Below are 15022 nucleotides of genomic sequence, written 5' to 3'. Positions count from 1 at the left end.
TGTATAACACTATGTATACAACAGTTTAAATTGACAGTTGCTTATATTTGAACACATTCTAAAAGCACAGTACATTATTCTCTGCATGATTATGTATTTGAGATCATATTTTACATATTTTTATTTTTGTAGCCCTTAACTAATTATTATAGATGTGGTTGATTTTACTAATTTTGTCTTTTTACTTTTACAAGTAAAAAGACAATAAAAAATAATTACTGTCTTTGAATTTTTATACTAGCTTTAAGTGACTGATCTACTACTTTTACTGTATTTTGCTTTTGTAGTGAAATTTTTCTTTCATAATTTTCTTACTGCTAGTTATGGACTTTTCTGCTTAAAGGATTTCCTTCCACATTTCTTGTAACACTGGTATAGTGGTAATGAACTTTAAACTTCTGTCTGGAAAACTTTTAATCTCTCTTTAATTCTTAGTGGGTAGCACATTCTTGATTATAGGTTTTTTTCATTTCAGCTCTTTGAATATATCATGCCAGTCTCTCTGGCTTGCAAAGTTTTGGTAAAAAATCAGCTAGTAGTTGTATGGGTGTTTTGTTGTATGTAAGTAGTTGCTCTTCTCTTGCTGTTTTTTAATATTCTCTAACTTTACTTTTTGGCATCTTCCTTATTATGTGTCTTGTTTTGGACCTCTTTAGGTTCATCTTCTTTGTGGCTCCCTGTGCTTCCTGGACCTGGATATCAGTTTCCTTCCCCAGGTTAGGGAAGTTTTCAGCTATTTTCTCTTCAAATAAGTTTTCTACCCCTTTCTCTCTCTTCTTTTGGGACCCATATAATGCAAATGTTTGTCTGCTTGATGTTGTCCTAGTGTCCCTTAACCTTTCCTCATTTAAAAAAATTCCTTTTCCTTTAGTTCTTCTGTTTGGATGATTTCCACTACCCTGTCTTCTAGATTGCTCTTCTGCATCCTCTAATTTGCTGTTGATTCCCTCTAGTATATATTTCATTTCAGTTATTGTTTTGTAAAGAACTGATTGGTGTGTGTGTGTGTGTATATATATATATATTTTTTTTTTTTCTATCTCCTTAAGTTTTCACTGAGTTCATCCACTCTTCTACGTTCAGTAAGCATCTTTATGACTATTACTTTGAATTCTTTATCAGGTAGATTGCTTGTCTCCTTTTAGTTTAGGTTTTGTTTTTTTTTTAACTGAGGTTTTGTCTTATTCTCATTTACAATATATTCCTCTATCTTGTTTTATCTCTCCGTGTTTGTTTCTTGGTTTTAGGTAGATTAGCTATGTGTCCTGTGTTAAAGGTAGTGTCCCGTGGGCCTAGAAGTACAATTCTCCCTGGTCACCAGAACCAGGCATTCTAGGGGTATCCTCTGTATGGGCTGTGTGACCTCTTGTGATTAGCCCACAAATGCTGTGAGTGTGCTGGTGGGCAGGCTAGCCCCTGGCACAGCTGGCTGAGAGGCCTGGCTGTGGCTGCTGTGGACATGCTGATGGATGGCATTAGGCCTCAGTGTGGCTGGCTCCGAAACCCAGCCACAACTAGTGTGGTATGCTGGTGGGCAGGGCTGTCTACCCCCATCCCAGGGCTGGAGTCACTGTGAAGGGGTACCAGTCCCAACAGAGGCTGCCCCCTGGGTGGGAGCTGCTTTGGAGGGGCACCTGCCAGGGTGGGTGGCTTGGGTGGGGCAGGTCTGCAGGAGAATGATGAGCTATGCTAGCGAGGTAAATGGAAAGTACTAAATTATTGCTTGCCAGTGTTGGGCTAGCTGGGCTGAAGGTGGACAAGAAAAATGGTGTCTACTGGCACTTCTGTTCCTGAAGAAAGTGCCCAGCCTCTCCAGTACACTAAAATTTGTCATTAAATCTTATGTCTGGCTCAGGTGATTTTCAAACTGCTGCCTCTTGGCTGGTTCTTGGATCAAGTGATACTGTCTGTAGGTCCTTAAACAGCAGAGTCTAGATTTCCTATGGGCCTCGGGTCTTCTGGAGTTAAACCCTACTGATTTCAAAAGCAGACATCATAGGGACCCATATTCCTGATGCAGATCCCCAAGAAGGGGGTGTTCCTGATGTGGAGTTGATCCCCTTTCTCCACAGAGAAGACCTCTACACCTGTGATATCCCTCCTGCTGTGGGTCACTATTGGATACTTCTCAAACTACTGTTTTTCCACTGGGTCTAAATGGTAAGCAAGCCTACATGTGAGCCTTCCAAGTGGGGAATCTCAGTTTCCGATAGCACTTGGGGACCCCGGACATCAACCTTGTCGATTTTCCAAGCCAGATGTACTGGGCGCTTGTTTCTCTGGTACAGATCCCAGGACCTGGAGTGCCTGATGTGGAGCACCAATCCCTTGCTCTTCTGTAATAAATGCCTAGCTGGTGAGAACCCTCCCTATTGGGTGCTGCCATTCTGTTGGGGGGGGGGGGGTCGTGAGACTGTGTCTCTGCCTTTTTTACCTATCTTTACCCTTTGTTGTGGACAGCAGTTCATCTCATTTTTAGATCTTTTTTGGGAGGCAATAATCCATATGTTCCTGTAGAGTTGGTATGTTTGAGGGAGGAGGTGAGTTCAGGATCTTCTTATGCTGCCATATTGGACCTAATCTCCTGGATCCATAAATTTTTTTGTCTGCCCTTCCATATCTCTTTTCCTTTACTCTAAACTTGTTCTGTGTGGAGGGATGCTGACCTGTCTGGACTACATCAATGAGCCCACTTGCTTTCTGGCTTCTGGTTGGCTTTGGTTAACTGGAGGGCAGAAGAGTTGAGTCAGAGTATTTTAACCACCCCCCCCCCCAGCTTTCTCCTTGCTATGGCTAAAGGCTGGCTGTGCCTGTCTCCTATTGGGGTCCTCTCTGAAAGTTACAGTTCTATATGGATTCCTGTAACAATTTCCTCTCCTTGGGGACGAAGGAGTAACAGAAATCTCCTCCTGTGACTAGCCCGGGGGTACTCTGATTATCTCCTTATTGACTTTTCTAAACACTGACTAAACATTTGTACATAGTCCTTTTATTAAACTGCCCTTCATTGCCTAGTTTGCATATATCTGTTTCCTTCTATAATAAATATATCAACTGAAAATGTGTGGTTTTAATAAACTTGAACATTAGGGAGTCCACCAGACATTACATATGTTGATATTTAAGATTTTTCAAGATTCGTACATGATTATTAACAGTAATATATCTCACCTGTTCATAGACTTTGAACCTTCCAAAGGATAGTAGAAAAGAGCAATTATAGTGAGAACAGTTTCCATGGTGTTTGTAAGAGTTCTGGTACAGCAATACCACGTGAACCAAGAGCATAACTGGCAAAAAAACTAAGAACAATTATAAGCAAACATATATTGAATGGGAAGTGGAAAAGCTCGGTATTACCTTCTTCTATGGAAAACAGCAAGTCAACATACTGCAAAAATCACATCAAAAGGTAAATGATATTGAAAACAGACATGCCCAAACATTGTTTCCAAGAAGTTATATTACACACAGGTCTGTGACGATTCCACATATATATATGTTAAAGTTAAGTTTATATTTTCAGGTAAATTCTTATGGCATTGCATTTGATTGAAGTCTCACTTCCCACTAAGAGAAGGCATAAAACAGGTTGATGATAGAGCTTAGAGAAGACTGAAGTTCATAAGTAGATTCTTCCAGTCAGTATTCCTGAAAATTGCCTTTTATTACTGACAAGTCTTTTGACGGTTTTTTATTGACTTTGGTTGGGAATGTTGCCTTATATTTTGATGAAAAATTAAGACAGCACAGGAGAGAATAAAAACATGACTATCAGGATGTATCGTTAAATTTTAATTTGGAAATTGACTAAAATAATAAACCAGTTTTTGGGAGAACATGCAAACAGAACCGTCAAGTCTACAAAGCAAATGTCTTCCAAAAAGCTTGTTAGCTGGTGCAAGGATGTTAAACTAGCTTCCTGTCTCTTGAAATGTAGCCTTTAAAAAATGTTCCAATTGTTTGTGGATTTAAAGACTTTTCTTAAACCAGAAGAATCTAGTACTGCTACTATGGAGTAAGGATTTCAAAGGCATTATGCTTTTGCCATTTTAGGTTGAGCCTTCAGCAATGTACAGTATATAGAGACTGATTTTATCCTTGAATCAAATTAGGAAGGAGTCAATCACTGCTCCAATCTGTCTTTTTAAGGCAAACACCCTACCAGCAGATGTCTTATTAATGATTACTAAATTATTGATATTTATTAATAAATATTTAATAAATTATATTCCAGAAATGTGTTGATTGATTGGTCACTTGGAACTTGGAACACATTTTCCAGTAGACAGGATTAAAAAGGCAGTAAGATTTCTAAGCTGGCTCATATAAGTTTATTTAATTTAGGAAAGAGCCAAGTGAGGTTAACCACAATATTAAAGAATCCAATCACTCTTCAGAATATGGTTTCAATGGGAACCACTGAATGGCTGAATCCAAGACTGAGTGTGAGATCAGGAATCTCCCTACTGTGAAATAAAAAGTCTGACAAAAGACAGTTTTCTACACTACATTCTCTCCCTTACAGAGTCTATTTCAAACATTCTAGCTAGAGGTGAAGGAATGCTTCAGTGAAAACGTACTTCTTAGGCTCAGTCTCAGGTAGCTAGAGGTAGTGAACAAAGCCTGTAAACAGTGGATGTGATCTGTGAGGTAGGCAATTCCTACTGAGTTTTCTTTTTTTAAGAGTTTTTTTTTTTTAATATTTATTTATTTTTGAGAGAGAGAGACAGAGAGAGAGAGAGCATGCAGGGGAGGGGGAGAGAGAGAGGGAGACACAGAATCTGAAACAGGCTCCAGGCTCTGAGCTGTCAGCACAGAGCCCAAGACTGGGCTCGAACCCACAAACTGCGAGATCATGACCTGAGCCGAAGTTTGACGTTCAACCAACCAAGCCACCCAGGTGCCTCTAGCAATTCCTACTGAATTTTATGGAAGGTGAGGCAAGGACTCTGACAGGTTTGATGAGTGAAGGTCCTTAAACAGGCTGTTCCTAGGGTTCAGCCTCTCACAGATTTTGAGGGCATCAGTGGCTTCTGTCACCCAAGGTGCAATCAGAAGGAAATATATGGCATGCACCACTTGCATTTTGTTATTCTTCATTATGGAAGTACCTCGAAAAAGTTGTATAAATTATCTTTTGAAGCTGTTTTGAGAATTGATATTTTTCCATGTGTTTCATGCCTGTAGGAATGAAGTAAGTGACATAGTTTCTAAAGTGTTTAGGACTTACCACCCATTTTGCCATTTGCTGATTTTCTAGTTGCTTCATTAATGAATAAAGCCTGATGTCTGCTACAGCAGACAGAAGTGCTTGGGCAAGTCTAGGAATCCAAATCTTCAACAGTTAAAAAAAAAAAAAAAGATATTAAAAACATCTTAATGGTTCATGTTGAATTATCATAAGAAATCAACAAACTGATCCAACTATCAATTAAAGGCCATTCTTAGTACAAAAATAGACAATATAGTATTCTTCTGCAAAAATAGTTTTGTTTTTTTTTACAAAAATTATATTAATTTTTCAGGGAAATGCCCAAGGTAGTTTTATCATTCTCATTCTTGCTCTGTAATTTATATATTACAACACTACTACTTTTAATTTAGATAGCCAGCAAAACATTTCATTGTGTTAAGATTCTATTTTACAAGGACATTTAGTGGTTTTTGTTAAATTTTTATGAACTATATACAGTAATGTGTACTAGGTATCATACTAAGTACTTTATATGTATCAGCTCATTCAGTCCTGCTAACAATCCCTGTGAGATAGGTACTACTTTATAAGTGAGGAAACTGAGGTACAGAGAGGTTAAATAATTTTCCCAAGGCTGCACAGCTAGTTAGTGTGGAAACCAGAATTCAAACCCAAGTCTGCCTACTTCTAAAGCCTGTGCTTTTAACTACTAAGTTACATTACTTCCCCATCCTGCAATAAAGATGATAAAATTACTTTTTTTTTTTCATAAAAGGACAAGTATTCCACAGTTATAGAAACATAGTAATCAGATGACATTAAAAAGTAATTTAAGGGGAGCCTGGGTGGCTCAGTGGGTTAAGCATCTAACTCTTGATTTCAGATCAGGTTATGATCTCCCTGTTCGTGAGATTGAGCCCTGGATCAGGCTCCGTGCTGACAGCCAGAGGCTGCTTGGGATTCTCTCTCTGGCCCTCCATTGCTCACACTCTCTCTCTCTCATAATAAATGAACACTTTAAAAAAAAAAGTAAATCTAAGAGTAAAACTAAAGAATAAATGTACTATAACTTAATTACAGTTAGTAATTCTAATGCTACACATTGACATCTTTGAGAGTTTTAAAACAATGTCAGTTATTATTAACAAAATAACACAATGATAGAACACAATTTAAACTTAGTTTGTTCAAGGGTGCCTGGGTGGCTCAGTCGGTTAAGTGTCCAACTTCAGCTTAGGTCATGATCTCACGGTTCATGGGTTCAAGCCCTGTGTCAGGCTCTGTGCTGAACTCTTGCTCAGAGCCTGGAACCTGCCTCAGATTCCGTGTCTCCTTCTCTCTCTGCCCCTCCCCAACTCGTGCTCTGCCTCTGAAAAATAAATAAATGTAAAAACAGGTTTTTAAAAAAAAATTTAATGTTTTATTTATTTTTGAGACAGAGAGACAGAGCATGAACAGGGGAGGGGCAGAGAGAGAGAGGGAGACACAGAATCCGAAACAGGCTCCAGGCTCTGAGCTGTCAGCACAGAACCTGATACGGGGCTTGAACTCACAGACCACGAGATCATGACCTGAGCCGAAGTCGGACACTCAACTGACTGAGCCACCCAGGTGCCCCTAAAAACAGGTTTTTTAAACTTAGTTTGTTCAAAAGATGTGTTTCTAAAAATATATGTAAATTTGTATTTCTGTTAGATCAGTCTTTATTAACTTTATAGTTAGAGTGGCTTTACTATCAGGTATCAGTGGCTTCTAATACTTTATGTTCCTTTTCTTTGTCAATAATCTGTAAATTAAAAAATCTGTAAATTAATGTTTAAGTCTTAAAGGTATGCTGTACTTCATAATTTCACTTAAACTGTGTCCTGTAAAATACAGCAAAAGACATCTATGTACATACCTTGTTTACTCTGCATAAAGATCTATATGCTTATGTCTTATCTTTCAGGCCTGAAAGTAGTTCATGTGAAAAGCCAATTTGGCTACAAATAATATAAGCCAACAATATGAGGAAGTCACTAAAACTAAAAGAATCCTTGTGCATTGACAGAAGTATAGTATTTATGGAGTTAATGGTTACACTGTATTCTGAAGTAGTTACACTAGCTTTCTTTCTATTTTTTTTCAAAAAATTTTTAATGTTTATTTTTGAGAGAGAGAGAGAGAGAGAGACACAGAGTGAGTGGGGGAGGGGCAGAGAAAGAGGGAGACACAGAATCTGAAGCAGGCTCCAGGCTCTGAGCTGTCGGCACAGAGCCTGACGCAGGGCTCAAACTCACGAACTGTGAGATCATGACCTGAGTCGAAGTCAGATGCTCAACTGACTGAGCCATCCAGGTGCTCCTACTCTAGCTTTTAATAATGTATTCAGTTTGGAGACCTACATTTTAAGACAGATATTAACAAATTACAGGATGTCTAAAGCACATTATCTGATTATGATACTTAAAACTGGAGACGTTTATCCTGGATAAATAAAACTTTTTGAATGGCTGTCATGTAGGAATCTTGAATTTAAAAGAAGGTTGATTTTTAGTACAACACAAAAATAAATGGAGATGTAAACTCTCAGTTATTAGAAGTCTCTCCAGACTTTTTTTTTTTAGACATTTTATTTTTCTTCTTTTTTTAAGTTTACTTATTTTGAGAGACAGAGCAGAGGAGGGGCAGAGAGAGAGAGGAAGAGAGAGGATCCCAGGCAGACTCTACGCTGTCAGCACAGAGAACCCCCTCTCCAGACTTTTAAGATACCATAATTTTCTAGGTTATAGTAAGGACCTGAGAAGAATTAAATAATAGTTACATATGGCCCTTGAAAATAAAAAGTAGTGGGATGGGGCGTATGAAGGAACATGCAAGGGGTAAACCTTGAGTATGATGCTGTGTTAGCAGCTTACCATTCTCCTGTTCTTTAAATTCCTGATTCCTCCATTAAACTCCAGAGGCCGAATGCCCTTGTGCATCTTCTGACTATTGAAAGCCCCCAGTGTGGTAACCTGTTCAGGTCTCCCTTCTATATCCCTTTCCTCTCACATGTGCTAAGCCAGTGCTGTCCAGCAGAACTATATATAACATGAGCCACATAATTTAAAAGTGTATAGTTGCCAAATTAAAAAGTAAAAAAAAAAAAAAAAATCCCAAACAGGTAAAATTAATTTTACTTATTTTAACCCAATATATCTAAAATATTATCATTTCGTCAAAATAAAAAATTGCAGAAATATTTTACATTTTTATTTTATACTTATTTTTTGATATCCAGTATGTATTTTGCACTAACAGCACTTCTCAATTTGGATTAGCCACATTTCAAGTGTTTAATAGACACATGTGGCTAGTGGCTACCATATTAGTGCAATTCTAAGCCATTCCTAATTCTGTATACACACTTTATGCAGTTTGGAGAGAAGCTATCTGGTAAGAGCATTAGGCTGTGAATAAGTAGACCTAGGATTTAGTTTTAGCTCTGCTTTAAAAAAAATTTTTTTAATGTTTATTTTTGAGAGAGAGAGAGAAAGAGCACGAGCAGGAGAGGGGCAGAGAGAGACACAGAATCTGAAGCAGGTTCCAGGCTCTGATCTGTCAGCACAGAGCCTGACACGGGGCTCGAACCCACAAACCACAAGATCGTGACTTGTGCCAAAGTTGGACGCTCAACTGAGCAACCCTGACTCTCCTAGCTCTGCTTTTGACATGCTGTGACCTTGGTCTATTTACCTTACTTCTCTGACCACTTCTAGTTTCAAAATTATGTAATCTATGTTTAAAATAATCAATTATGACAGTATGAGTGACCAAGTGATAGCATCTTAATGTTTCTCCACCTGGTCAAGTTCCAGATAGGACAGAGGTTTTGGGGAACACAGCAGGGTGGGGATGGGGACTATAGGAGGCTTACTTTAAATCACAAAATGGCCAGGTGGGTCAGCTACATGTTGAGGAAAGTGGATTGGTTCTGAAGGAATAGGAAGTTTTCTATCTTGAAGACTCCTTCATTCATAATATAACCTACTTCTTGGCATATAAGATATCCTTAATATGTATATGCCTGTGTTTCCAGAGTTTATAGTTATCCTACACAATCTAGAAGCCCTGACAGGAGAAGAGAATTCACAGCTCCTAACTTCTGCTTGTATCAATGGGAGAAACTCTGCAACTGCTGTAAATTCTCCTTCGCCATGATCCTTCCATGTGTCTTTCTTTCCAGGATTTGGAATTACCTTTGGAATTCTGGGCCACTTCCCTAACAGAAAATGGGGAAGTCCCAAACTTCTGAGTCTAACCTGATGACAGCTTAAAGGAAAATTAGTTTAGAGAATCTTTGGCACCATTAGTTCTTCTTTTGTACCCTCTCTTGGCAAATGACCCCAGAAATTTATGATCTGGTAATTACAATCTAACTTACTGCTGCTGCCTAATTACTACATACATAGCACAATGATTGTGTATATCATTAAATTCTTGTGAAATTAATTTTCCCTAGGTTTTAATTTCAACACTAAATCCTGAGTAGGTTTATATGTATTTAGTCTTCATAAGCTCCTATAACATGGTCTTCTGCTGGCAAATTAAAAAAAAAAAAAAAACTAGCTACAACACGGCTGTCATGTGATTCTTTCATGAAGGAAGAATACTTCTAAAGTCCAAATAATGAATATACAATGTAGTCATCCTCAAAGTCTGCATATCTTAACAGGATTCCTTGAAGGAGGACACTTCCATGCTCGGTTTTGTGTTTTAGCATGTAATGAAGAGTTACACATCACAGTACGTCTTTGGAACTGTGGGCTTCCTAGATATGGTCAGAGTTTAGCAGTATCTTTCTAAAAACAAATATTCTGATACCACTATCATTTGGTTAAAATACATTAGCCTTTTAAAAAGGGTAGAATAAATCTACTTTTAATTACTATCAGTTAGTTAATATAGATTGTTAGCCTTTTTAAAAGGATGGAGTAAGTCTACATTTAATAACTGTTTTGATTACTTTTATTTAAACTTACCAGCAGCTGAACACTATCTTTCCCCAAAAGATGTAGAATCTTGTAAATGCTTGCAAAGATTAAGGGATAAGTGTAACCCCTCAATCGTTCTGTCCATTCCCAGGTCAAATAACCATAATTAGTAATATTAAGGACTAATGTTAAATAGCACTGAAACAAAACCTATTTTCATTTCTATGCATAAAGCTCTTTTTTTGACAAAGAAGCTTAAAAACACAGCATTTTATACTGGTTTTTCAAACTAAAAATAGAATCGACCAATTAAACTCATAACTTCTTCAAAATGGGAATGTGCTTTTTTACTTCATCTACATCCTCCACAGTACTGAGTACTATGGGAATACATGCTAGTTAAAGGCTGAGTCAAGTATATTAACATCAAAGAAAGATATAGAAGAAATATTAGTGTAAAATAATGGTATACTTTGATAAGTTAAAATTACTTAGAGAATATATGGAAAATCGACTAAAAATACATAATAGAAGCTAACACAATTTCGAAGATGAATATACATTCGTAATATAGGAAAGAAACTACAAAGGATATTTGAAAACCATGTGATGTGCAACTTCAAGAGACTGCCAATATTCATCTGGAACAAAACTTGTCTGGACTAAAAAACAGTTACATATTCGTAATGCTATAGTAAACAAGACCAGATAAATGTTTTCACCAAGAAGATCTGAAAAACAAAACAAAACAGGTAATTGTGGCATAAAAGTCAGGCAAGTTCCACTTGCAGAACTAATGCTCTGGTTGGCCCCTTGCTTAGATTCTGTTAAGTCACCGTAGAGAACTCTGGCCTCTCTACACTCTGGCCTCTCCCGTCAAAACAACTGGGCTGAAAGTTATACAAGGGCCAGAGTCTCACCATTGGGTAATTGCCACTCCTTTCATCTTTCTTGGAACTAACTGTATAAAGAGAATAGTAAGATAAATACTGAAAAAGAGACTGGGTTAACTAAAGCCTGAGGCTATATGGGTATCTAATGAAAGAAACCAGCTAACAAAGTACTAAGGAGCAACTCTTCTATATATGTCAAATGGTCCTTTGTATGTTTTTAAATAGCCTTTATTGATGTTTATGCAAGGTGCTGAGTTCATTCCTTCACACGCCTTACCTCGTTTAATCCTCCCTCCAAACTATGCTAAAAAGTAGATATTGGTCCCGTTTTACCTAGGAAATTGAGACTAAGACGTTAAACTGTCTCGTCCAAAGTCAAAAAGGTTGTAAATGACTAAACAGGACTCAACACAGGTCTATCTGCTGCATCCAAAGCCCTGCTCTTTACCACAAGTGGACAGTCTGCAGGCTGAATACAGAGTTTTTGGGGGTTTTTTGTTGTTTTTTAATGTGAACCTAGTTGCCAACATTTTAAAATCCTATTTTATATTAAAATCTATATTGTAGCATTTCAAAACTAAGAACTGACGCAGAGCTCAACTGGCAGCAACTGGCTGGTTCTGAAATATAAGGTGCTTTAACTTATTTAGACGTGCCTGTCTGGCCTCCTGAGCATTTGTGTTTGCACTCTAATCCATTTTGAGTCTTTTGCTATCATTCTAGATTCCTGCCACTCTCCTCCTTTCTTCTCCAGGAATCACATTTAAACATTTTCCAGACAACTGGTACATTCAACACAACATACATGCCCCATCTCAACTTTCATCTTTCAGAAACACTTAAAGAAACCTCCCGACTGAAATATATCTGCTGAAAGCATACCTTGTGAAAAAACCCTTTTACTCTGTGGACTGGGGAGAATAAACAGTACACAGAACTGGCCTTTGGACAGGTGATCTTGGATCCCTAAAAGTTCAACTATTTGTCCAGCTGCCTCTCCCTTGCCCCGCGTCACAACCCTCCTTCTTCATTTAGCAAAATGATTCTCCCCTTTCTTGGTCTCAGGTTTCCAGAAGAGAAACGCGGCATTCTTTTCAGCCACTTATACCGTGCTTGGTATATATAATGCGCTCAAATATTTACTGAATGAATGAGAAGTCCATCTTTATATTAAAACCCCCCTCCGACATATCAAAAACCCACTTGCTGGGGTGATTTTTCTCCTGTCAACATCATCACGAAATACCAAAGAGAAGACAGAGGGGGCGGTGGGAAAAATAAATGGGTTAGGAGTCAGACCTGGTCCCACCCCATCCAGGAATCAACCCCTCCGCGGCTACGAAACCTCAGGTAACTCCCAGACTGGGTACCCCCTTTCTAAAATGGGGGTGGCAACGTCCTGTAAATTCACTCCACACGGCCGGCGGCGGCAGAATTAACTGATGCAGAAAAGCACCCTGCAAGAGGCAGGGATCTCTCGATCGCACGATTTCTTGGCAACCCTACCCAGCAGATGGAGCCCTAGCTCAGGGTCCGCGGCTTCCCGCCACTGCCTCGGAGCTCCGCGCCCGCACCCCATCACTCACCTCCGCTGCGCTCGGAGCTATTAGGGGGGCTGAGGTACAAAGTTGACTTTCTCTTTCGCAGCTTCATCTTCTCGTGGGAGCGGTTCTGCAGACCGCGGAAAAAGAGTCGGCCGTTGCCACCTTCTTGCTCCATCCTGCACCTATTCGATATCTACTGAGGATCCCCTGACACCTCAGTCCCTCGGAAGAAGGACCCTGAAGTAACGCGCGTTGCTCTTCCGCTCATTAAGTTTGGCCACTGCAGCAGCCGTAGCTCGCAGGCGCGGAGATACCTGGGAAAAGGCAGCCTCCTCACGCTGGCCTGCGAGTTTGTCTTTGCTTCGGAATATTGCACGTTTGTCTGGCGCGGGTAAGCTTTGTCGTGAGTTCGCCTGCGTTTTTCCTTTGGCTTCTCCTTCTCGTGAGATTGCTGCCGGGACTTGGCTTCTAGGTCTCTGAGCCCAGGTTTCTCTTCCGGAAGCTGCAGGAAGGAGCTGGAGCTCCCTTGCACTGGGGCAGGCAGGAGGCGGGGTCAGCGAAGCCAAGGCCGCGCGTTCGGGACGTTTTGGTGGTAAAGATAATAGTAAACGTGTTTGCGTGACATTTCACTATTTGGGTGGTCGCTCAGTAACTGTTGAACCAAGTGGGTAGGGTAGGATGATTTAAGCTGATGTACAGATGTAGGAAATGAGGTTCGGAAAGGTTAAATGACTTGGGTAGGGTCACTTAGCAAGCTAGCGGCAAAAGAGGGAATCTCCCTATTTGGTGTGGTTTATCTTCCAAACAGCTGACTTGCTTTTTTTTTTTTTTTTTCTGTTACATTCAGCAGGCGATTAACCATAGCATGCTTCGTAAGCTGTCATTTATTTAGATTTCTTCTCCATTTTAGCGATATTAAGGACAACCTGGTTTCTAGTACCGGTTCTGCCACTAATTTTTGTAACCTCGGGGGCTGGTCTAGGTGACGGTGAAAGATTGCTATGAGAAAACATGAAAATCTTTTACTTTGCTTTCTTCTTTCATAAGCATGTTTTCTCCAGAAACTAAGGTGTTCTCAGGTATAATTTTCTGAGAAATAGTGGAGTTTTCACTCCTCAGCTTTTAAAAGTAAACCCAGCCAGATCTCCTTTATATTTTTATCAAAAGTGGATGGAAATTATTTATGTTTGATGTCTACTTGTACCTTCTAAAGCATCAAAGGGAACTCACAAAATCTTTTAGCCTGTTTTTAAAAATTGTTTTTAATCACACATACTACCAAAACCCATAAAATAGTTTAAAAAAGGGGGGGGGCAATAATGAAAAGTAACAATTCTCTTTCTTCTACTTCAGATTGGATTGACAGTCACTTTCAACTTCTGGGAGCTGTTTATTACAGTAGTTAGCTTCATGTAGTATGTGAAGGTGTAAACAGTATGTCTCTCTCCGCCCCCTCACTTTTGCCATTTTAAAAATTATCCATTTAAAACTATGGAGAATATGCTGTAATAGGATTTGGCTTTGTCTCACACCATCCCCAACCCTCATTTGCCATACTCCCTGTATATTTCTATTCGTGCTTTAGTTAAATCAAGTGATATGTACATATTATGATGAAAATACTATTCACTCTGGAACAAGGTAGAGACATAGAATCTTTTCAAGGATGCTGTGCTAAGTTATTGCTTTGCTTCCCATTTTTTTTGTACGCAGATCTGAAGATCTTTCCTGGATGTGGAGTATAATTTTTCAAAACCACTGTGTGGCAGAAGCACTGAATACATTTGTTGAAAAATGTTTGGGAGATTGACTCTTCCACAACTGCTTTTTGCTAGCATCCTTGGAATTGCTGGAGGAATGTATATTTATCAACCAATATTTGAACAGTACTACCGAGATAAGGTGGAATTTAAAGAAAAGTTGAAATTGACACAAGAATCAGAAGAGAAGAAAAGTTAATACTACATGGAATTGAACTGCAATTGTTTAAAGTTCTATTGAAATTATACACTGACTATAAATAATGTAGTAAGAACTTCTCAAATCTATTTTAAACATAAATAAATCATAGGCCATGATTTTAAAACAAACATTGTCGATTTTTGTGTTTACTTTTATTTGCCATCTTATGTCTTTTAACCAAGACAGATTAGTATTGTCTTAAGTATATTTATTTATTTTGAGAGAGAGAAAGAGCATGCATGGTGTGTGTGAGTGGGGGAGGGACAGAGAGAGAGAGAGAGGGAGAGAGAGAATCCCAAGCAGGCTCTGCGCTGTCAGCACAGAGCCTGACATAGGGCTCAAACTCACTAACTGTGAGATCATGACCTGAACCAAAACCAAGAGTTAGACACTTAACCAACTGAGCTACCCAGGTGACCCTAGTAATTTTTTTAAAGACTAAAATGAATGTCTTAAGGAGTATTTTGTTTC

The 15022-nt window shown here is 38.9% G+C and overlaps 2 protein-coding genes across 3 annotated transcripts in view; one reads left to right on the top strand and one right to left on the bottom strand.

Annotated features, from left to right (window-relative positions):
- The window catches only part of PIGB (phosphatidylinositol glycan anchor biosynthesis class B), a 35887-nt gene extending 23123 nt beyond the window's left edge, over positions 1-12764 (bottom strand). Inside the window, exons 1-5 of the mRNA XM_049613664.1 lie at positions 12632-12764; positions 10751-10883; positions 10201-10321; positions 5234-5338; positions 3172-3302 (exon numbers count right to left, since the gene is read on the bottom strand). Of these exons, the coding sequence (XP_049469621.1) occupies positions 3172-3302; positions 5234-5338; positions 10201-10321; positions 10751-10883; positions 12632-12764 (623 nt within the window). The remainder of the gene's footprint in view (positions 1-3171; positions 3303-5233; positions 5339-10200; positions 10322-10750; positions 10884-12631) is intronic.
- A 132-nt stretch (positions 12765-12896) lies between these two features.
- Positions 12897-14688, top strand: PIGBOS1 (PIGB opposite strand 1). 2 transcript variants are annotated; one of them, XM_049613661.1, is made up of 2 exons: positions 12897-12980; positions 14303-14688. In XM_049613661.1, the coding sequence occupies exon 2, from the start codon at positions 14384-14386 to the stop codon at positions 14546-14548; it is 165 nt and encodes a 54-aa protein (XP_049469618.1). In that variant the 5' UTR covers positions 12897-12980; positions 14303-14383; the 3' UTR covers positions 14549-14688. The 2 variants fall into 2 exon arrangements, with proteins under 2 accessions (XP_049469618.1, XP_049469620.1); XM_049613663.1 differs by lacking the exon at positions 12897-12980 and adding an exon at positions 13082-13181.
- The last annotated feature ends 334 nt before the right edge of the window (positions 14689-15022 follow it).

This window comes from Panthera uncia (assembly GCF_023721935.1).
Source record: "Panthera uncia isolate 11264 chromosome B3 unlocalized genomic scaffold, Puncia_PCG_1.0 HiC_scaffold_1, whole genome shotgun sequence".
NCBI classification, from domain to species: Eukaryota; Metazoa; Chordata; class Mammalia; order Carnivora; family Felidae; genus Panthera; species Panthera uncia.
Note: the sequence above shows the minus strand (reverse complement) of the source record. Positions and strands in the feature narration are given on the sequence as shown.